The sequence below is a fragment of the Macaca fascicularis genome, chromosome 3 (assembly GCF_037993035.2).
Source record: "Macaca fascicularis isolate 582-1 chromosome 3, T2T-MFA8v1.1".
Lineage (NCBI taxonomy): Eukaryota > Metazoa > Chordata > Mammalia > Primates > Cercopithecidae > Macaca > Macaca fascicularis.
The window spans coordinates 72,084,683-72,109,544 of NC_088377.1; the positions used below are offsets into that span (position 1 = coordinate 72,084,683).

General features: G+C 38.3%; 1 protein-coding gene and 3 long non-coding RNA genes across 4 annotated transcripts in view; 2 read left to right on the forward strand and 2 right to left on the reverse strand.

Annotated features, from left to right (window-relative positions):
* The window catches only part of LOC135970124 (uncharacterized), a 71,480-nt gene that overhangs the window by 30,414 nt on the left and 16,204 nt on the right, over positions 1-24,862 (forward strand). The gene's annotated exons all lie outside the window — the stretch shown is intronic.
* LOC135970127 (uncharacterized) lies at positions 425-7,485 on the forward strand. The gene is made up of 2 exons (XR_010585618.2): positions 425-3,782; positions 6,977-7,485. It is a non-coding gene; the product is annotated as an uncharacterized lncRNA (long non-coding RNA).
* LOC135970126 (uncharacterized) lies at positions 6,154-14,082 on the reverse strand. The gene is made up of 2 exons (XR_010585617.1): positions 12,414-14,082; positions 6,154-7,171 (listed from the first exon to the last, which is right to left on the reverse strand). It is a non-coding gene; the product is annotated as an uncharacterized lncRNA (long non-coding RNA).
* Positions 18,972-24,862, reverse strand: part of LOC102119195 (uncharacterized) — a 34,454-nt gene continuing 28,563 nt past the window's right edge. The window contains 2 exon segments of the mRNA XM_005549451.5: positions 18,972-21,003; positions 21,005-22,305. Coding sequence (XP_005549508.5) covers positions 20,875-21,003; positions 21,005-22,305 — 1,430 coding nt within the window. The 3' untranslated portion in view covers positions 18,972-20,874.

The window sequence follows — 24,862 nt, forward strand, 5'->3', positions numbered from 1 at the left end:
ATATCACATTCATTGAAGTGTTGCACTAATATAGTTTATAGGCCTGAAAATATTTTTTAAAAAATTTAAGGCGTGATACATAGTTCATAAATACAATTTCCTCATTAAATAGAGAGGAAAAAAGAGATGGGGGCAAGATCTGATAGCTACAAGCTTCTGTGGAATGGAGAAAGAAAAATATCCTCAAATGTTTGGGGTTAGGAAGATGTCCAAATAAAAGTGTAATTTATGTGTTAAAAACCAAGAATTTTTCAAACCCAGCATCTAGAATTTTTATCAGAATTTCACATAATATTCTACCTTTAAGTGATACTTGCTAATTAACTGTAGGTTTTCTTATTTAAAAGGAAGACATCTTTTACTTGAGTGTATCAAACTATAAAATTGGCTTCAGAACCTAAACTTAGCAAAGTTGGAAATAATAGTGCATATTTTGACAACAATTTTTTTTCCTTTTTTTTTTTTTTCCGACTGAGTCTCGCTCTATCGCCCAGACTGGAGTGCAGCGGTGAAATCTCAGCTCACTGCAATCTCTGCCTCCCAGGTTCAAGTGATTCTCATGCCTCAGGCTCCCGAATAGCTGGGATTACAGGCGCCCGCCACCATGCCCACCTAATTTTTGTATTTTTTAGTAGAGACGGGGTTTTACCATGATGGCCAGCCTGGCCTTGAACTTCTGACCTCAAACGACCCACCTGCCTCGGCCTCCCAAAGTGCTGGAATGACCAGCGTGAGCTACCGCGCGGTGCTGGGTTCCTGGGTTTTTATGGACTGGAAAGGGGAAGGAATGTGCTTAGTCTTTGGGTTGTCTTGGCGAATGCAGGACTCAGCTTGGCCCAGGACCAACCAGGAGCTAAAGGAAAAGCTTGGCCTGGGACTTTGGCCCGGGACCAATCACGGGATGAAGTGATGATTCGTAGAGGCTGGACTTACAATCCTAATAAAGGAAAGTAGAGTGCCCACGGGAGCCCACCGTGACCATGCCCAAAAAAGGAGAAGAAACTTTTCCTAGGAGGCCACTGACTGTACACAGGACAAAGGCATTTCTATGCCAGGCCTTGTTCCCTTATCTGAGTGAGCTGGAAGTGTGTGCAAGTTTTTATCCAAATGGGCAGGAGGTTTTTCTATCTATGCAGCTGTGGACATGTCTCCAGGGACAACACCCTGTGCTCCTTCCCTTATCGGTGCCTGCAGCTTGAATCTTTTCCAAGGCAGCTTTTTATGTTTTGTGGGGATGAGGCACTGACCCATGGGCTGGGGCCTCTCGGGGAACCTTCCCTTGTTATTCATCTAAGGCAAGCGACTTCTATCGGGGGCCACTTTCTGTAAAGAAGAAACTGTCTGAACACAAAGTGGCTCAAGCCATGTTCATTTATCTACCAGGAAAGTGGAGGCCCTGAGTGCCGGAGCCCAAGTCATCCAGCAAGAGAAAACTTGGGTGTAGCCCAGAGTGGCCACCCCCAACCCAGCCACTGCGGTCAAGGTTAATAAGGGCAAGAGTGTGCATCTGTAATCCCAGCTTAGGAGGCTGAGGCAGGAGAATCACTTGAACCCAGGATGTAGAGGTTGCAGTGAGCCAAAATCGCACCACTGCATTGCAGCCTGGGTGACAGAGCAAGACTCCATCTCAAAAAAAAAAAAAAAAAAAAAATCTATATTTTACTGATTGAGGATAAAGTAAAAATTTTATCTTCACTTTAGGATTGAGAAAATTGAAGATCGGGGAAGTTAAAGTAGCTACCAAAGATCACAGAACAGAGCAGGTTTAAACTCAGATTCATCCAACATCAAAGCTCTATACTTGCCTGCATCTTTATATATAAAAAATAGTACAGAGGTCTCTTTTAAAAATTCCTTGCTTAAGATACTTATTTCTTGAGATAAAAAATATTTGTCTATTTTATCTGCTGTCTCCAAAAGTTCTGGGACCTAGAAGAGTAATCATTAAATTCTTATTAAAGAAAGGAGAGAATGATCAGTGTGGATGATTTAAAGGTGGGCGAGTAAAGATGTGAGGAATCCCCCAACATTCCTATTGAGTCCAGAACTGCATCAGGCTTGGTGTCATAATGAATTTTTCAGACTCTTGAAGCTAGCTCCAGCCACTCTAAAAGGGACAGGCTCTTTCCTCACAATGAACTTTGAAAAGATTGAGGCCATAGTCTCTGGTGGCCCCACTGGTTTGTAGATTTCAGTGCCTATTCCTGGAGAGGCAAGTGGCTGCATCCTCTGAGTTCATGTTCTTAAAAAGGAAACTGCAGTCTGTGTATAAAAAAAAAAAAAAAAAAAAAAAAAAAAAAAAAAAATTAAGATTAGAAACCTCAAGGTCTCAGCTTCTTTGAAAGACATGTTTTGCCCATGTGAGTCATCCAGGGCTATTCTGGGGCTGCAGTTCTGGGATTAGCCAGGGCTGAGATTCTGCTGGCAGCCCTGAAGCTTGAGGCAGATGCACACCAGTGAGAGGAGAAAATCTTGTCTGGGAGCCAAGACAAAGGACTGAGAGCTGGGAGGTCTGTGGATGGAGGGCTGGTGAAAGCCTTGACACCAGGAGTGACCTCAGGGATTTCAGGCAGACACAGGAAAGGGTCAGATTCTGGGAAAGACCCAGCTGCCCTCTCTGTTTACAGAGATTCTAGAAGCTACAGCAAACCCAGCTGTTAGTGCTGAAAACTCTTCTCAATGTGCTGAAAATGGGTGGGTGAGAGGAGAAGGGCTGGTTTCGTTTTTGACTGTAACTTTAGCCTCAGCCAAGTTTCTGCCAACTCCCAGCCTCAATTTTCCTATCTGTTAAACATTTGAGGTCTTTCAAGCTCTGAGACTGTATTTTGAGACTTAGTTCTCTTTTTCTTCTTTCTCCTCATCTTGTGAATTGAACTCACTAATTCATAAGTTCCCATGCAAATATAATAGAAATTCTGCACTTGCTTTACTGAGTTAAGGCTTTCATTCCAAGTATTTGGAGACTTCTCTGGAATTGTCTGGTTTTGCACCTGGGATTTCTAAATAGCCCCATTTCCTGCCTCAATGCAGGCATCTCCTCACGCAGCCTCACTCACTCAAGGGCTGATGTCTCTCAAGAACCTCCCTCTTGGCCCATTCAAACCAAATCAACTTCTCCCTCTAAGCTACCGTGTCTCCTGTGGTCCAGGCTCAGGAAATGGCAACTCTACCCACCTAACCCAGGACACTTGGGCTGCAAAACAGACCTTGGAAGAAATCCATTCTCTTGCTTCCTTTCTAGGCCTGTTTTTTCAACAGTTAAGTGAGGGGCTTGGCTTGATGGCATCTGAGGTTGCTGACTGGCCTGAATGCTCTGATTTACTCCCAACTCCATCACTAATGTGTGCAGTGACCCTGGCTAAGTCAGTCCTCTCTGCAACTTCTGTTTCCTCATCAATAATTGAGATAGTTGGATTAGATGAGTTTTATAGTAGAGGCATTGGAAAAAGCACTAACATTGGAGACAGGAAATCTGGATTCTCCTAATTACTATCTCATTATTCAGCCCTGGGCCAGTCACTTGTCATGGGAGGCTACAGTTTCACCTATGTCTAATGGGGAGTGTTGGCCTACCTGCCCCCCAAGGTTCTTCATTCCCCTGCCCTGACATTCTGGGGCTCTGACACTAGGGCACTTATGTCATTTAGCTAACAGCTTATGTGTTTGTCTCCTTTCCTCACTCTGGAAGGTTCCAGGTGGTTTTCTGGAACAATTGGAGGTCCCTTAATCCCTGTGGCTTTGCAGAAACCTAGAGGAAACGTGGCAAGAGCCTTAGAAAGCAGGTAGGCCAATGATTAATAATAATTCTGGTAGACAAGAAAAATGGAAAGGATGAGCACAGTGGCTCACGCCTGTAATCCCAACACTTTGGGACGCCGAGGTGGGTGGATCACCTGAGGTCAGGAGTTCAAGACCAACCTGACCAACATGGCAAAGCCCTGTCTCTACTAAATATACAAAAATTTGCCTGGCATAGTGGTGAGTGCCTGTAATCCCAGCTACTCGGGAGGGTGAGACATGAGAATAGCTTGAACACGGGAGGCGGAGGTTACAGTGAGCAGAGATCATGTCATTTCACTCCAGTCTGGGCGACAAGGCAAGAGTCCATCTCAAAAAAAAAAAAAAAAAAAGCAAAAGGAAAATGAAATAAGGTGATCTAAACTCCCTCTTTCAGAATCCTGAACCTGATAATCCTGTTGCTATTTGGTGTTAAAAAATGTGCTTCGAGATGTTTCTTTTTGGGGGGAATGGGGAGATGGGGTCTCGCTCTGTCATCCAGGCTGGAGTGCAGTGGCGCGATTCAGAGATTTTTCTTTAATGATAATCTCAGCCTCTTTAATGATAATTCACCGGCCTTGGCTGCACTGCCAGGAGACCTTGAGATGTCCCCTTTCCCTCTTTATGAAAATGTGCTGTTTCTAGACAACATGGAAAAATAGAAAAGTACAATTATAAATAAAAAAGCAAGTCACAGATGAAAACTTATGGTAGATTTTATATAAATCCCCCAAACAGGCAACATTCAAATGTATATTGTTTACAGATAAAATTGCATAAAGTAAATGATAACACAAAATTCAGATAGTGGTTACATTGGAATAGGAGGTTAATAGGAGACTTCAGAGGTATCCACTTCTCAGGAGTGTGTGAGGGTTTTATGCAGCCAGACTGAAAGTTTCATGAGAGTAGAGACCAATATTTTCTTTTCTTCAATTTATTTCCTAAGCCTAGCAAAAAGGATGGCACATCGTGTCTGCTAACACACGCTTTCAGTTAAATGAATAAATACACTGCCTTGTAAACGGACAAGCTATGCAGATCAAGACTTTATTATTATTAGTTACTACGGCTAATTAATAGACTCAAATAGAAGGTAATAAACTGTAGGATTTAGAAAGCACTATTGAAAGTTTAATGTTAAAGTAGCACTCAGGTAAAACTTTTGTTTCTAAATTTGTGACCACTATAATTACATTTAAATTGCCACATGAGTATGAAACATGAAATCTGACTGAAGGCAAGCATAATTTAGAGGAAAATGCAATAAAAGGAAAAAAAATGAAAACCCGACCGGGTCAGATCTGCAAGTTATACTCTGTGCTTTTTTTTTTTTTTTTAAATTTAAGACAGAATCTCACTCTGTCATCCAGACTGGAGTGCAGTGGCACGATCTCGGCTTTGCCTCCCAGGTTTAGCAATTCTCTGCCTCAGCTTCCTGAGTAGCTGGGATTACAGGCGCCCACCACGCCCGGCTAACTTTTGTATTATTAGTAGAGACGGATTTCACCATCTTGGCCAGACTGGTCTAGAACCGACCTCGTGATCCACCTGCCTTGGCCTCCCAAAGTGCTGGGATTACAGGCGTGAGCCACCATGTGGCCTCGGTGCTGTTTATTTTATTTATTTATTTTGGTATTTTTAGTAGAGACAGGGTTTCACCATGTTGGTCAGGCTGGTCTTGAACTCCTGATCTCGTGATCCACCCGCCTCGGCCTCCCAAAGTGCTGGGATTACAGGTGTGAGCCATCGCGTCCAGCCTTCTGTGCTTCTTTTAAGGAAATAGTTCTCTCTTCTCCCAGTGGAGAAGGAGGCTGACTGGAGGACCCGGGGCCCCTCTGTCCTCCCCACGGTGGCAGTCGCTGATCTCTGCTCAGGTGTGAGGGGTGCCACAATGCCCTGGGCCTGAGGTTACCAGGCCCCACTCCTCCTCACTCCCCTGGACTCTTCCATGGTGGGTGTCTCTGTGCCCCTGCATCTTCCTATGTGTCCCTCTGATGAAAGGGGCAGTGGCACCATGACGCTGGTGGGAGGAACTGGCCACAGGCTGAGGAGGGCTCACCCAGCTGTGGGAAATGCTCTGGTTGACCTCGGCTTTCTGTGCACCGAGCTGGCCCTTGACCCAAGGTTGGAGGCAAGGCGTCCCTGGGCTGAGTGACCCTGGGTGCGGGCGCTCCGGCTGCTGCTGCTGTGGTTCCTGCTGTGCTCGGCTGGGCCGCAGCTGGTACCAGCGCCCACCAGAAGTGCAGGAGCCACCCCACAGGTGGGAGGAGGTGCTATCGGGGGAACTCACCCCCAGTAATTCAACGTGAGTCCTTTTCTATTTTCCCTAAGTGTTGGCTAGTCTGAGAAATAAAGGGAAAGAGTACAAACGAGAAATTTTAAAGCTGGGTGTCCAAGGGAGACATCACATGTCGGCAGGTTCTGTGATGCCCCCCAAGCCACAAAACCAGCAAGTTTTATTAGTGATTTTCAAAGGGGAGGGAGTGTATGAATAGGGTGTGGGTCACAGAGATGACATGCTTCACAAGGTAATAAAATATTACAAGGCAAATGGAGGCAGGGCGAGATCACAGGACCAGAGCGAAATTAAAATTGCTAATGAAGTTTCGGGCACGCATTGTCATTGATAACATCTTATCAGGAGACAGGGTTTGAGAGCAGACAACTGGTCTGACCAAAATTTATTAGGCAGGAATTTCCTCATCCTAATAGTCCTGGGAGTGCTATGGGAGACCAAGGCTTATTTCATCCCTTATCTGCAACCATAAAAGACAGACATTCCTAGATTGGCCATTTCAGAGATGTACCCCTAGGAATGCATTCTCTTTCTCAGGGCTGTTCCTTGATGAGAAAAGAATTCAGCGATATTTCTCCTATTTGCTTTTGAAAGAAGAGAAATATGGCTCTGTTCTGCCCAGCTCTCAGGCAGCTGGACATAATGGTTATCTCCCTTGTTCCCTGAACATCGCTGTTATCCTGTTCTTTTTCTAAGGTGTCCAGATTTCATCTTGTTTAAACAAGTTGTGCAGTTAACGCAATCATCACAGGGTCCTGAGGTGACATACATCCTCAGCTTAGGAAGATGACAGGATTAAGAGATTAAAGACAGGCATAGGAAATCACAAGCGTATTGATTGGGGAAGTGATCAGTGTCCATGAAATCTTCACAATTTATGTTCTTCTGCCATGGCTTCAGCTGTCCCTCCGTTCAGGGTCCCTGACTTCCTGAAACATGGTGCTAGCCATGGTCCCTGAAAACCAGGCTCTGCTGAGAAATCTCAGATGCCAGGAACAGAAGAACCCAGAGAAACTTGAGCCAAACGGATAGACTGTTGGAGTAGCTGAGGGTGAAGCTGCCAGAACTCCTCAAAGTGGAACAGCAAAGCCAGCACTAGAGATAGACAAGAAAAATAAAATTTCAAAGAAAATTAGAAGAAATCAAAGGCAGATGCTAAAGCAGCAAAAAACCCTCCACACCACAATAGAAACAGAGTTGATGAAGGAGTCTGAGAAACGAATCTTAGTCACAGAGAGAAAGGACAGCAGTGAACATGGTCAGGTACTGATGATTCTGGTCCACTGGATCCCACCATCCCTAGGACAGTAAATACCATCCTAGTCATTACCCAGCAAGTTACCACTGCAGCATTTCCTGTGTGTTCCAAAATGAATAAAGGTGATTCCCATCACAAGTGCAAATAAAAAGTCATTTATCATGTTTTTAATCTAAACTGTCACAGTTTAGTTTACTATTTTGTTCTTTTTGTGCTCAAATATTTTTCATTATTTCAGACAGAGTCTCACTCTGTCACCCAGGCAGGAGTATGGTGGCACAAACTCAGCTCACTGCAACCTCCTCCTCCTGGGTTCAATTAATTCTCCTACCTCAGCCTGCCCAGTAGCTGAAAACTACAGCCGCATGCCACCACACCTGGCTAATTTTTGTATTTTTAGTAGAGACGGGTTTTCACCATGTTTTGCCAGGCTGGTCTCAAACTTCTGACCTCAGGTGATGCATCTGCCTCAGTCTCCCAAAGTGTTGGGATTAGAGGCGTGAGCCACCCTGTCTGGCCAAACATTTGTTTTTCATTTATTTTTAATTTTTTTAAGGTAGAATCTCACTCCTGCCCAGGTTGGAGTGCAGTGGCGTGATCTCAGGTCACTGCAGCCTCTGCCTCGCAGGTTCAAGCAATTCTCCTGCATCAGCCTCCCAAGTAACTGGGATTACAGGTGCCTGCCACCATGTCCAGCTAATTTTTGTATTTTTAGTAGAGACAGAGTTTCACCATGTTAGCCAGGCTGGTCTTGAACTCCTGACCTCAGGTGATACACTTGCCTTGGCCTCCCAAAGTGCTGGGATAACAGTCATGGGCCACTGCGCCTAGCCACATTTGTTTTTTAAAAGTGGCAGCCACAGTTCCCCTCTGTCTAGATATATTTTGAACTTTTGTACATTAAGTGTAACATAAAAAACTGTTATGTTTTAGGTAATGTAAGATTGGTGTACACAAACTTTACAGATTACTGTAGGGTTCAGCAAATGATATATATAATGACATTTATATCTGTAGTTTTTAATGTATAAATCTTCCTTCAGAAAAGATTGACTTCTTTAAAAAATGACTCCACAAATTCAGGCTTATTTTATAAAACGGCACAGTAGTAAAAAAAAAAAAAATTAAAAATGCTCCTTTTTTTTTGAGAGGAGGTTTCACTCTTTTTGCCCAGGCTGGAGTGCAATGGCATGATCTCGGCTCACTGTAACCTCCACCTCCCGAGTTCAAGTGATTCTCCTGCCTCCTCTTCCCGACTAGCTAGGATTACAGGCACGCACCACTGTGCCCAGCTAATTTTTGTATATTTAGTAGAGACAGGATTTCATCATGTTGGTTAGGCTGGTCTTGAACGCCTGACATCAGGTGACCCACCTGCCTCGGCCTTCCAAAGTGTTGGGATTACGGGCGTGAGTCACTGCGCCTGGCCAAGAAATGGATATTTTTAATTAATAATTTGTGTTTTCAAACATACTGAAGTCTTGTTTTAGTAAGTCTGGGGATAGTTGACTAATTTTATTTTATTTTTTTTTAATGGAGTGTTCAAAAATTTTGATTGATGAGTAAACAAATCATTTTCTTTCAAATTTCATAGATCTATTGAAGCATCAAATATACTTTTAATTTAAAAATGTCTTTCAGTATTGTTTCAGGGATTTAGGTCTAGTTGAATCTGCTCAACCTGTTAATCATTGTCACCTGCCAGATTCCAAATCACTGTCAGTGTGCCTGTATGACTCTTCTTTCCATAGTCTTTGAATTAAATTTGTATTACTTCTTTGAATGTTACATAATCCAGCTCATACATTTCAAATGAAACCACCAGGTAAAATGAGTTCTGACTTAGCATAAAGAAGCTGTTGGCAACTCAGTATTACATATACAGATGGATGCGGCTCGACAAGAATTTAGACAAAAATATTGAACTATAACGTGTTGCCATTACTTAGTCTCTGATGAGTTTATGGATAAATTCATATTTCAGCAGATATATCCAGTTGTGTTCAGTACCTCTAAACGTGGTATATCAAGAATTCTTATGCTACTGTCTGAGAAAACAGACTCTGCTGTTACTTAAGAAGTCAGCTGGAAGGTGGGCTGGGCACAGTGGCTCACGCCTGTAATCCCAGCACTTTGGGAGGCCAGAGCAGGTGGATCACCTGAGGTCAGGAGTTTGAGATCAGCCTGACCAACATGGTGAAACTCGGTTGCCTCTAAAAATGTAAAAATTAGCCGGGCGTGTGGCGCAGGCCTGTAATCCCAGTTACTCAGGAGGCTGAGGCAGAATTGCCTGAACCCAGGAGGCTTGGGTTGCAGTAAGCAGAGATCACGCCATCACACTCCAGCCTGGGCAACAAGAGCGAAACTCTGTCCTGGGTGGGGGGTGGGGGGGAAGAAAGAAATCAACCGGAAGGCATTTTTATAATCTTGCACCACATAAGTAAAAACTGAAAGGTAGTACTAATAAATGCAAACTACATCACCTGGAAAACGGTAATCCAGAATGTCGCTTTCGATATTTAAGTATTTGAACTTTTGATATAAAAAATTTGGTAAAATAAAGCTTTTGGTAAGCTTTGTGTAGCTTGACATCAGCATAAAGTAGGAAAATATCTTAAAAAGAAAAACAAAAACCGACACCAAAAAAAAAAAAAAACCTAACAAATGCTTATATATCGATCTTTGTGCTCTGGGAGTCCAAAGCAAAACATTTGATGAACTTGATAGTTATTTTGAGCATATTGGCATGCTGATAAAATAATTTAAGTTTCATTTGAGTGAAACATGTCCACATCTCAAAAATACAGCTTTGTACTATGAATAATAAATGCAAAGTCTTTTTCCTCAAGAGGATCCTGATTCTCAACCCAACATATATGGCAACGCTTTCCATTGGTTTCTCCAAACTGAGGCCTCATTAAGGCTCAAATATGGAGTGAGAGGGACCCAGCAACAGACAATGTGAAACAAGAAGGATGAGGTAAGATGGGCAGCTCTAAGGCTCAGGAATTGCCTGAGGAATCCCAATATAATGACGTCAACTATAAAGCTTACTGGGTTAAATAAATAAATAAATAAAATAAAATAACTTAAAAAGCTGAAAATTCCATGAGTTGACTTTGGTGGGAAGGAGACTCTAGAATTTTAAGCAGTTGTGCCAAAAGGATTGAGTCAGAGTGACATTTATCTAAGGATTATTAAGGTAAAGGTTTACAAGCACGTAAGTATTTGTTCCAAATCTTATTACTGTAGCAATATTTTTTTCTGTAATGTCAGCATCCCCAAGCTAGGGATGCCATAGATAAACTAAGACAAGTGCCTAATATGTTGTAGGTAATTAGTTTCAAATTTCAACAAACTTTCAATAAACTCTGTTTCACGTATAAATCTCACTGAAAAGCACTATGCAGTAGCTATTTCTTTCAGTGAGTGATTTCTGGGATTTTCTGTTGCTTGATTCAAAACCAACCTTATTTGAACCCAATCATTTCCAAATTTCCAAATGTAATAACAAAAGAGAGTAGAAATGAAGCCAAGTCACCCCACGCACTTCATGTCCAATATATTTGGTTCTGCAAATGAACCAAAAAATCACACAAGCTAAACAATAGTGAGTTTAAAATTCAACCTAATTTCAATTGTAGCAGTCAAAACCATATGCTAAAATTAGCAAAGCCACAATGCAGAATCCCTTAGGCTGTTATTCCAGGAAAAATAATAAAATTCTTATTTTGGCATTTTTCGGAAAGAATACACTAAATATGACAAAATATACCCAGTTATTAAAAGTCTTTGAAATATAAATTCTTATTCGTAAATATTTGCTATATTTAGAAGAGCCTTTCAGTGAAAAATGCTTATAGCTACTATGTATAAATTAAAACAGCCCTTGGAAAAATAGTATCTTTTATTAATAATGTAGATTGAAGCTCCAAGGATGTAAAATAATTTCTCCTGGGCACATAGCTCATGACCCAAATCAAGCTCAAATGAAGATAAGTAACAGTCATAAGTTATATTATTAAATTAAAATACTTCTAGAAATAAAAATAAAAGGAGAGATATAAAAACAAGAAAGAAATTTAAAAAAGGAAGTGGATTCCTCACAATTACTCCTAAGGTATGGATTAAACCTAAGTGTTAATCAACAGGTGAACGAATATAGAAAATGTGACATATTTACACAACGAAATGCTATTCAGCCCATCAAAAGAAGCAACTCTTGTTATTTGCAAAAACATCAATGAACATGGAGGACATTATGCTAAGTAAAATAAGTCAGCAGAGAAAAGAACCCACATAATATTATTTCTTTTTCTTTTTTTTTTTTTTTTTGAGACGGAGTTTTTCTTGTTGCCTAGGCTGGAGTACACTGGCGCAATCTTGGCTCACCGCAACCTCCACCTCCCGAATTCAAGCGATTCTCCTGCCTCAGCCTCAAGTAGCTGGGACTACAGGCCTGCACCACCATGCCCGGCTAATTCTGCATTTTCAGTAGAGACGGGGTTTCTCCATGTTGGTCAGGCTGGTCTCGAACTTCCGACCTCAGGTGATCCGCCTGCCTAGGCCTCCCAAAGTGTTGGGATTCCAGGTGTGAGCCACCTGCCTGGCCACACACTAGTATTTTCTATGTAGAGTGTACAAACAATTTAAACCATAGAAGTAGAGAGTAGACATTTTTAGCTAAGACTTTATCTCATTCAAGTGTGTTTTATAAAATTTGTTTGACATTTAAATGTCTCTGATTTACCTGGAATATTGTAATTTTTCATGAATCCAGGTTGAGTACTATAAATAAACAATCTTTTACTAAAAGCTTTTCTGAGGCAGAGTAGGATACATCAAATTTTATTATAATATGGTAAAAGTGTGTTAACCATGTTCCCAGTAATCCCTCTGAACACAGCATTCTCAGTTCCCAGTATTCACCTTGAGTTGCTCAGGGGAAATTGTTATCTCTGTAAGCAGGCAGAACAAGGTGCCCCGTGGAGGTGCACCACATTGCACAGAAATGCTGTCCACATGCACCTCTATGGTCTTAATTTAATTGGGCTGTCATTTGCATGACTAGATACTTACTGAATCTGGTCATACTGGTTTTGGCAGCTAATGGTATTTGTTCCCCATCAGTTTTCTGCAATTATTTGCTTTGCCGAAAAATAAATCTTTTGTTAATTGAAAAACCAGATTTGCAATTTTCAATTTTTACATACGAAAGCAAATCAGAGAATCATGTGTATGTAGCATGCATTTTCCTATCAAAATTCTTCTTGTATTGCCTTGGAAACCCTAGGAAGTCACCTAAAGAATTCTCCCTTCAAATTGTTTAGCCAGGATTTTAGATTTCAAAAGATCCAGAACTTAATAATTGAGTAAAGCAAAAATCTTGTCTTTGCTTCTTGTTAGTAATCTGGTCATTTCAAAACGCATGGCAATTATGCCAAGCTATTAAAAAGATGTTGTTTTGATTAATTTTATCCCATTTCAAATGTTTTAACTGTTTCTTTTATCTTGTCAATCTAAGAGAAACTATCTACATAACTGTTTATGCATTCACCCCTGTAATCCCAACACTTTGGGAGGCTGAGGTGAGTGGATCACTTGAGGTCAGGAGTTCCAGACCAGCCTTGCCAACATGGCGAAACCCCATCTCTGCTAAAATGTAAAAATCAGCTGGGCATGGTGGCAGGCATCTGTAATCCCAGTTACTTGGGAGGCTGAGGCAGGAGAATAGCTTGAACCTGGGAAGCAGAAGTTGCAGTGAGCTGAGATCACACCACTGCACTCCAGCATAGGTGACAGAGCAAGACTTCGTCTCAATAAATAAAAAAAAATAGGTGTAGAATAGACATTTGGCAAAATTCAACATATACTCATGATAAATCTCTTAATAAAATAGGTAGAGGACAAATGCACCTCAAGCCAATATACACCAGATATACCAAAAAATGCACAGCTAATAACATATTAAGCAAGGAAATGTAAGCTTTTACTCTAAAAGCTAGAACAAGACAAGAATGCCCACTTTGGTCAGTCTTATTAAACATGGTATTAAATGTCCAAGTCAGAAAATTTAGAGAATAAAATCAAAGGCATCCAGCTTGGAAAAAAAGTTAAATGATCCCTGTTTGCAGATGACATACTCTTCGGTATAGAAAAGCCTAAGACTTCACTTAGAACTAATGAACAAATTTTTAAACTTGCAAAATACAAAATCAACACACAAGAGTCAGTAGCATTTCTACACAAGAACAATTAGCTACCTCAAAATAAAATTAAAAGCAATCTCATTTACAATAACTGTAATAACTACACTTTGAAATCAATTTAACCAAAAAGTTAAAACACCTTACACTGTAATCTAAAGAACATTAGAGGAAGAAATTAAATACTACACCAATAAAAAAATAGTACTAATTCATGAATTGGATTTAATATTGTTAAATACCCATATTACAGAAAATAATCTGCAGATATAATACAACCATTATGAAAATACCAGTGACATACTTAATAACAATTTAAAAAATATATATCTAAAATTTATATGGTACCCCACAAAAGATCCTGTATAGCCAAAGCAATCAAGGAAAAACAAAAACAAAAACAAAACACTAAAGTTATTACCCTACCTGACTTTGAAATATACTACAAAGCTATAGTACCCAAAACAGTATGGTACTTCAATAAAAACAGACACATATGCCAATGGAGCAGTAAAGACAAACCAGAAATATATCCATGTATTTACAGCTAACTCAATTTAAATATAGGTAACACCTTCTTAGGGAAAGGGCAGTATCTTCAGTAAATGGTGCTGAGAAAATTATAGTCACATGCAGAGCAATATAATGAGACCCTCATTTCACACCATATCTAAAAATCTACTCAAATAGTTTACTTACCTAAATGTAAGGCCTGAATCTCTGAAACTACTACAAAAAATATAGAGTAAAACCCCCATAACATTGGTCTAGGCAGTAACTCTTTGATTTAATCTCAAAATCCCAGGGAATCAAAGGTAAAATTGATGTCAGATTACTTCAAATTATTAATAAAAAGCTGCTGAAAAAAATCTGATACAACAAACAGGACAAGAAAAGTAAAAAATGGGACAAAATATTTGCAAACCATACATGTGACAAGACATTACTATCAAAAAATATTTAAGAAACTTGGCCAGGCTGCAGGCTCATGCCTATAAATCCAGCAGTTTGAGAGGCCAAGGCAGGCAGATCACTTGAGGTCAGGAGTTAGAGACCAGACTGGCCAACATGGTGAAACCCCATCTCTACTAAAAATACAAAAATTAGCTGGGCATGGTTGTGGGTGCCTGTAATCCCAGGTACTTGGTAAGCTGAGGCAGAAGAATCTCTTGAACCCAGGAGGCAGAGGTTGCAGTGAGTCAAGATTGCACCACTGCACTCCAGTCTGGGCAACAGAGTGAGACTCTGTCTCAAAATATGTGTGTGTATATACATATATCTATACATGTATATGTATATACATATATGCGTGTGTGTGTGTATATATATGTGAAACTCAAATGACTACACAATAAAAAACAAATAACTATTAAAAGTGAGTAAAAGGCCTAAGTAAATATTTTTTCAAAAAAACGCATACATATGGCCAACAGATACATTTAAAAATCCTAAACATCAATTATTATTAGGGAAAAGCAAGCCAAAAGAAAAAAACCTATGAGATATCAACTCACTCCTGTCACAATTACTCATATTAAAAAGAAAAAAAAGTATTGGTAAACATACGAAGAAAACGAAATGTTTGCACACTGTTGGCTTAAATGTAAATGAGGACAGCCATTATGAAAAACAAAACAGAGATTCCTTAAAAAATTTAAAATCAAACTATTGTATAATATAGCAATTCCACTATTGTATACATATATCCCTAACAAATAAAATCAGAATGAAGAAACATCTGCACTTCTATGTTGTTTGCAACACTCTTCACAATGGCCAAAACATGGAATCAACAGTTCAACATCTAATGAGTCAATAAAGAGATTGTGGTGTATGTACACAATGGAATACTATTCACCTTTTAAAAAGAAAATCGTATTATTTTCAATCACATGGATTAACCTGAAGGACACTATATTAGTTGAAATAAGCCAAAGATTAATGTCATAATTTCACTTACACATGCATTCTAAAAAAAATTAATCTCACAGAAGTAGAGAGCAAAATGGTAATGACCAGATGCCGAGGTATTTAGAAGAAAGTGAGGTTTGGAAAGATGTCTGTCAAAGAATACACAATTATAGTTAAATAAGAGGATTAAGTTCAAAAGATTTTTCTGTACAGCACAGTGACTATAGTTCATAATAATGTCTTTGTATATGCTAAGAGAATACTGAAAAAATGAAGAGTGCTAAGAAAAATGCTAAGAAAATGTGAAGTGCTCTCACCACAAAATGTTAACTATGTGAGGTGAAGCATTAACCTAGAATTAAGCATTTGACATTGTACATATACTTCAAAACATCATGTTTTACAGAAAAAATGCACATTTTATGTCACATCAAAAAATTCATTTTTAAAACATTATGGAAATATAATGTTTCAAATACTGTCTTTTTCATAAACTTGGCTGAATAGTATCAAAAATACTTAGTTCTCGTGTGGTTTTTGTCATCTGTCATAATCACAGAAACTCTGATATTTAACACCATGTTCTGGACCCAGCACAGTCCATGGGAAAAGTCAATGTACTTTAGGGTTTTTAAGCTTGGGGCACCTGGAGTTTCTGGTACAGATGGTAATAGTGTGAAAGACACTAAAAGGGCAGGTGTTGTTTATGGCCCCATGACACCACTCAGAAAACAAATTTGCATGCAAAGAAATAGAAAACGTTTTAATCCAAAAGTTGCCATGATCTCCAAAAGTTTTCCAGAGAAAATGACCAAGGAGTTGGCTACAGATAGGTGACTAAGAATAAAAACTGTAGACTGAACTTCACCAACCAAATATATATATATATATATATATATATATTTTTTTTTTTTTTTTTTAAAGTGAGACCGGGAGCAGTGGCTCATGCCTGTAATCTCAATACTTCGGGAGGCTGAGGCAGGTGGATCATCTGAAGTCAGGAGCTCGAGACCAGCCTGGCCAACATGGCGAAATGCCATCTCTACTAAAATTAGTACAAAAAAATTAGTACAAAAATTAGCCAGGCGTGGTGGCAAGTGCCTGTAATCCTAGCTACTCAGGAGGCTGAGGCAGGAGAATAGCTTGAACCCGGGAGGCGAAAGTTGCAGTGAACCGAGATTGCGCCACTGTACTCTAGCCTGGGTGACAAGAGTGAGACTCCACCTAAAAAAGTAAGAAATTCCTCCAAATTGTAATATCAATATGGAAAAGAAATACTATTCCAAATTTCAAATCAACAGAAGTCATTTTATTATTTTGCAATGTTTAACAGCCACACTTAAAGATAGAAGATTCTGTGTGAAAACATAAGTTGTGCTATATTATAGAAAATTAAATTCAAAATGTTTATCGGGTTTTTTTTGTTGTTGTTGGTTTTTTGTTTTTTTTTTGTTTTTGATGGAGTCTCATTGTTGCCCAGACTGGAGTGCAGTGGCATGATCTCGGCTCACTGCAACCTCTGCCTCCTGCATTCAAATAATTGTCTTGCCTCAGCCTTCAAAGTAGCTGGGGCTACAGGTACACACGGCCACAGTTGGCTAATTTTTGTATTTTTAGTAGAGACAGGGTTTCACCATCTTGGCTGGGCTGGTTTCGCACTCCTGGCCTTAAGTAATCCACCCAGCTCAGCCTCCCAAAGTGTTGGGATTAGAGGCCTAAGCCAGCGTGCCCAGTCAGATTTACCATTAGCTCTCTCAAGAATTTAATTTCTGGCCAGGCACAGTGGCTCATGCCTGTAATCCCAGCACTTTGGGAGGCCGAGGTGGGCAGATCACCTAAGGTCGGGAGTTCACAACCAGCCTGACCAACATGGAGAAACCCCATCTGTACTAAAAGTACAAAATTAGCTGGGCATGGTGGCGCATGCCTGTAATCCAAGCTACTCGGGAGGCTGAGACAGGAGAGTCAAACCTGGGAGGTGGAGGTTGCGGTGAGGCAACATCGGGCCATTACACTCCAGCCTGGGTAAAAAGAGTGATATCCCATCTCAAAAAAAATGAATAAATAAAAATTATTTCTGACATATTTTCTAGCAAATTTTATATGTGCCACACTTTGTGTAAGAATCTAGTAAAATTTTTCTTTTACAGTTAAAAACAATGCCAAGTGATTTAATCCTCTCACCTGTGGACAGTGTATGTCTTTTATCTTAATTAACAATCTGAGAGTTATATTGATAAGCAAACTCGCCAATTAAAACCAATTTTTCAGTGCACTAAAAATACGAAATTTCTCATCAAAACTTACTAAATTACCATGCGAAATGACATGGCATAAAGACAACAGTGAGAAAACTGTAGCCATAATACAGAAAAAGAAGAGCTGTGATGCATACATTGTTGGAATACACATAAGACAAACAAACCTGACGATAATTAGAAAATTACCAGAATTTCTCTTTAAATTCAGCAGAATTCAGCTTTGCAGCCCAGAAAAAAAAAAGTCCTCTCCATATGAAGAATCAATGTTACTGTTTCACCATTGATATATTCCATTTCTGACTTGAAGTTACAAACTAACTTCAACAGGAGTATTTACGTCTTACTATGGAGCATCTGTTACACAGCAAGCACTGTCATGTTTGTCTGCTATGTTTATATATAATAGCATCCTCATGACTCAGGAAGCCTTCCTAGTACTTACCTGAACAAATTCAATAAATAAATAAATTTACTTATATCAATTATGAAAAGTGAAAGAAATAATAACTTTTAAAAAGTAGGCTCACATAGGGTTCTCCAATTAAAAGAACAAAGGGCAATGTTTTTGTTTTTGTTTTTTTTTTGAGACGGAGTCTCGCTCTGTCGCCCAAGCTGGAGTGCAGTGGCTGGATCTCAGCTCACTGCAGCTCCGCCTTCCGGGTTCCCGCAAAGGGCAATGTTTTAACTAAATAAGTAAATTATAACTTAATAGACTAATAGTAAAATTACATCTAAAAATTACTTTTTGTACACTAAGAATTTTATAAAAAATCATTGTTGTAATCCCTGACCAGCTCACATAATACTTCATAAACTGTAAAAGAAATTGTAAGAAAAAAGAAATGTACAGCTCTACCATGAGTACCAGGCAAGTAAAAACAGAACATCTGCATGGGGAGATTCTGAACCATAAGCCATAATATTTTACAGTAATGAATTCAATACAAAGCAGAAAGAGTATAGATTTGCTTTCAGCATTTTTGAGGTTGTTAGTTTTCTAGTAAATTAGTCACCTTATTAAAATGATTTGTTTTGTTCCAATATTGCTCTTTTCTTCTGAAAATAGGTACAAACATACTCACACAAGCACACTTACAATTTTCTTATACTTGAGATTTATCTTTAAAGTAAAATGTATCTATATTTAACTCTATGTAAATCAAAACTAAAAGTCTTTATATGCTTGTAGGCAAAGAGGCCACATGTTAGAAGAAAAATATATAACATATTCTAAAAAATATTCAGGACTCAGAAATGTATTTTATTTATACTTTTATAATTTTTATTATGACCATAAAAATAACCCTGTAGTCCACAACAATTTAGTTGTACATTTTAAAATAAAATTATAGAACTGAACAGTTTGTAATACAAAGGATAAATGCTAGTAATGGATACTTCATTTACCCTGATGTGATTATTACCTATTATATACCTGTATCAAAACATGCCATATATGGCATAAATATAAAAACATACTATGTACCCATGAAAAATAAGAACAATAGATTTAAATAAGAAAAAATATAAATGTAAAACCTATGGGAATATTCTTTGACTTATTTGCAGTTTAAAGCCACTGGCAAAAGAGATTACTAAAGATGTTAGTCCACTATGTAACCAAATAGTATATTGCTATCATCATCCTTTACCTACGCCATTGAGTAAGGTGGGGCAGGTTAAAGTTTGTGGCATAAAAATGCTTCACTGAATACACAACAGTCTTAACATGTTAAAATATGTTTAAAAATCTAAGTTCATACATAATCTAAAAATTTTGAAATGTACTGCATTTTATTATGAAAAGCACAATTCATAAAATACTGAATTTTAACTAAAATTTAAAAACTTTTCACTATAATGCAGAATATTACTCTGAACACCTACCTCATGCATGACTCAATATTATCAGTTAACCACAAGAGCCTCTCTACTTAGATTTTCATCACGTGTCTTTCATTTTAATGTTCTTACTCTTCCATTAAAAAGGTCATAAGTAATGCCCATCTAATAAAAAAAAATCTCTCATATCTTTGATGCAACAACAGTTGATCACATGCTTTCACATGTGAATACAATAGGAATGAAGAAAAGCATGGACCAGGTGTGTGGCTCATGCCTGTAATCCCAGCATTTTGGGAGGCTGATGCAGGCAGATCACCTGAGGTCGGGAGTTCGAGAGCAGCCTGACCAACATGGAGAAACCCTGTCTCTACTAAAAATACAAAATTAGCTGGGCGTGGTGGCACATGCCTGTAATCCCAGCTACTCGGGAGACTGAGGCAGGAGAATCACTTGAACCCAGGAGGCGGAGATGGCAGTGAGCTGAGATCACGCCAATGCACTCCAGCCTGGGCAACAAGAGCGAAACTCCGTCCAAAAAAGACCAAACAACATGGATTTGAGAGTTGAATTATATCATTATTCACTTTTTAAAAAACCTGTAATTTTTTCCAAAGAAAACAGTGTACTTTGAATGTAAATATACCTCTGCAAAAAACTTCTTCACTATTAGTTATCTACCAACTTGTGTTTTGGATAACTTTCTGTACTCAGCACTCTGATTTTGTGTAATGTCTGAAGTGTCAGTATCTTAAGATATCTGTACTGTGAATTCTCTGATATTTATATAAACCTAATTTTGGATCATGTATTTCATATTTACTGTTGCATTTGCAAAAATATATTTTAGTATAATTCCTCTCATGTTTTCTAAGCTGTTGTTGAAAAAGTATTTTTCCAAATTCATTACACTCATAGGGTTTTTCTCCAACATAAATTTCCTGGTATTGAACAAAGTTTGAACAACTGCTTCAGGGTTTTTCTCTAGTACAAAATGTGTACAGTAAGATCTATGATACAAGCAAAGGTACTACAAACCTCTTCGTATTTTTAATGTTTCTCTTCAAAATACTCTGCTGCACTTTACAGGCTTATATTGTCTGAAAGATCTTTTGACAGTAATTTCATTGATAACGCTTTTATTAAGTACTAACTTTCTGATGTTGAGTAAGATATGAGCAGATATTAATGACTTTTTCATTCTTTATACAATTTTTCTCAAGTAAAAATGCTTTCCTGTGCAATAAGGTATGAGAATTGTTTTGTCACATTTGTCACACTTCTCGGAGTTTTCTCCAGTATGAATCATCTTATATACAATCAAGTGTGACAACCACTTAAACGCTTTGTCACATTCTTCACATTTCTAGGATTTCTCACCAGTATGATTTCTTTTATGTCTAGAAAAGTTTGAGGTGTTGTCAAAAGCACTGTCATGTCTTTTAGGTTTGTATGGTTTCTGTCCAGTATGAATTTTCTTATGTCGGGTAAGGTTTGAGGACCGGTTAAAAGCTTTGCCACATTCTTCACATTTGTAGGGTTTCTCTCCAGTATGAATTCTCTTATGTTTAGTAAGAGTTGAGGACCAGTTAAAGGCTCTGCCACATTCATTACATTTGTAAGGTTTCTCTCCAGTATGAACTCTCTTATGTTCAGTAAGGGTTGAGAATGCCCTAAAGGCGCTGCCACATTCTTCACATTTGTAGGGTTTTGCTCCAGTATGAATTATCTTATGTTTAGTAAGGGTTGAGAATACACTAAAGGCTTTCCCACATTCTTCGCATTTGTATGGTTTCTCTTTAGTATAAATTCTCTTATGTTTAGTAAGAGTTGTGGACCGTTTAAAGGCTTTACCACATTCTTCACATTTGTAGGGTTTCTCTCCAGTATGAACTATCTTATGTCTAGTAAGGGTTGAGGACTGGTTAAAGGCTTTACCACATTCATTGCATTTGTAGGGTTTCTCTCCAGTATGAATTCTCTTATGTTTAGTAAGAGTTGAGGACCAGTTAAAGGCTTTACCACATTCGTTGCATTTGTAGGGCTTCTCTCCAGTATGAATTATCTTATGTTTAGTAAGGGTTGAGAATATACTAAAGCCTTTGCCACATTCTTCACAATTGTAGGGTTTTGTTCCTGTATGAATTATCTTATGTTTAGTAAGGATTGAAAATACACTAAAGACTTTGCCACAATCTTCACATTTGTAAGGTTTCTCTTCAGTATGAATTTTTTTATGTTTAGTAAGAGTTAAGGACTGGTTAAAGGCTTTGCCACATTCTTCACATTTGTTGGGATTCACTTCAGTATGAATTATCTTATGTTTAGTAAGATTTGAGAACTGGTTAAAGGCTTTTCCACATGTTTTACATTTGTAGAAATTCCCTCTAGTAGCAGTTTTCTTATGCTGAGTTAGTTGTGAAAGTATGCAACATGATTTGCCACATTCTTTACGTTTGAAAGGTTTCTTTCCAGTATGTCTTTTCTTGTGTCTACTTGAATTTGAGAATTTATGAAGAACTTTAACATATTTATCGCATTGAAATATTTTGCTCTGGGTAGTTGTCAAACATTGGTTAAGTCCATTATAACCTCTTTTGTGCACCTTATGCTCATGCACACTTTTACAGTCTTTTCTTAATTGTAAATTTTCATGTCCATATTTTCCATATCTTCTCAGGATCACTTTTTGAAAAGAATCTTTTAAGCCCTGCTTTGGCCAAAGGTCTTGGGCAAAATGAGAACACACAACTGAAAGAAATAAAAATAACAATTACTTCACTTACTAGACTCAGATGAATATACTTTACAAATCTAACCTATAAAAATATACAAACTACATAAGCAAGATGGCACAGCAAAATACCACAGGCCCTAATTCCTTCACAGACATATCAATGTAACAAAACATACTGACCAAGATACATTTGTGGAAAATATATAAATGAGTTAAGTGTGTGCAGTGCCCCAGGTGAGCACAATGCAAAGAGCCATATAGAAGGAAAAGAAAAGTCTACTGCAGGCCAGGTGCAGTGGCTCGTGCCTGTAATCCCAGCATTTTGGGAGGCCGAGGCAGGCAGATCACAAAGTCAGGAGTTCAAGACCAGCCTGACCAACATGATGAAACCTCCTCTCTGGTAAAACCACAAAAATTAGCCAGGTGTGGTGGCGCATGCCTGTAATCCCAGCTACTCAGGAGGCTGAGGCAGGAGAGTCCCTTGAACCTGGAAGGTAGAGGCTGCAGTGAGCTGAGATCACGCCATTGAACTACGGCCTGGATGATCAGAGCAAAACTCTGTCTCAAAAAAAAAGAAGTAAATTGCAACTCTTGGTTTCTTTTTGAAAAGAGAAGAAAAATAGTGGCACACACATATTCATTTCAGACTTCTAGGGACTTTTCCAGACACTGATTTCTGTCTCTCATGACATAAAATGCAAAAGAAATGGTGATATACTATGGAATGACAGTTTGAGTCAACTGAGCCCCAAGGTGAATGTTGCAGCAGCGGAGAAACTGCAGTACCACAGACAGGGAACAGGTGTAGCAAGTGACTACTGACTCATGAACAAACTCCTTTAACTAAAAAACCCAAAAAATTTCAGAAAAGACACACTTTAAGAACATGTTTGAGAGACTACCAAAATCTCTAGCCAAGACAGTTGGTTTCAGGCTATGACAAGACAAAGGTACATTATAAAGATTGTGATGGGTAGCTTGTTTTTAATGTCCAAATCTCAAAAAAAAATTATAATGCATACAAAATATGAAGGCAACATGACCTCATCAAAAACATTATAAAATTTTCTGAAAGCAACTATTAAAGAATGAAGCTGTAAAAATTAATTTTAAAAATTTAAAATAAATTGAATACTCAATGAATTAAATAGGAACAGACAACTATTGAAAATCAGAAATCTGAGGATAAAAACAAGTGTTAAAAATATCAAAAACAAATTGTTAAGGTAAAATTACAAAAAAAAACTGAAAAATTTTAAAAGTAGGAAAAACTGATGTAAAAATGAACATGCTCAACAAACTAGGATACACACAAAGATATTTATAACACACACATATATAAGCACGATTTCAACAGTCACAGGCAAGAGAATCTTGGGAGCTGCAAGATGAAAGTGATATGTCATTTACAAGGATAGTCTTATGAGAAAACCAGTGAATCTGTCAAGAAAATTTTGCAGGCCAAAAAAAAATCTGTGTGATATAGTCAAAGTCCTTAAAAAAAAAAAAAAAAAAAAAAAGCTGCCAAGTGAGAATAATACCATCACCAAACTGTCCTACCAGATAAAAAGGAAAAGATCTTCCAAAATAACCAAATCCTGAAAAAGTATATTGGCACTCCATTTGCCCTACATATCAAAGATGGTGAAAAGGAGTTATTTCCACTGAAAATAACATGATGCAAGAAAACAACACATAATCATATGAAAATACATAACTTTCTGGGAGAGATATGCACATACAGAAAAATACTATTCCTTAGCATTATCATAATGGTGCAGTACACATTTTTAATTATTCTCTAGAACTTGAAAGATAAAAGCATGGAAACTATTATAAACAACTGTTAATGGACATACAACATAAAAATATATAATTAGCACCATCAATAACAATGTTGAGGACAGATGTAACAAGGAAAAAACCTTGTATGCGGCCAGGCATGGTAGCTCATGCCTGTAATTCCAGCACTTTGGGAGGCCAAAGCGGGTGAATCACAAGGTCAAGAGTTCGAGACCAACTTGGCCAACATAGTGAAACCCTGTCTCTACTAAAAAAAATACAAAAAGTAGCCAGGCATGGTGGCACGCGCCTGTAGTCCCAGCTACTCAGGAGGCTGAAGCAGAATTGTTTGAACCTGGGAAACGGAGGTTGTAGTAAGCCGAGACTGTGTCACTGCACTCCAGCCTCGGCAACAGAGTGAGACTCTGTCTCAAAAACAAAACAAAACAAAACAAAACAAACAAACAAAAAAAACTTTGTATGCAACTGAAATTAATGTTTTTTTACCAGGTTAACTATATTGTTGTATTTTTTAGAGGTTTTATGTAATCCCCAGGTTACCCCCAAAAATATCTGTATGGATACACAAATAAGAAATGAAAGCATCAAAGGAAGACAAAGAAAAATGAGGGACAAAGATACAAGAATCAAAGAAAATAACTAATAAAATGACATTATAAGACCTTCAGAAAATTATTTGAATATATATAATTAACTTTCCAATCAAGAGACATACATTTAATAAAGGGATTTATTTAAAGAACTGAAAAATCGGCCAGGCACGGTGGC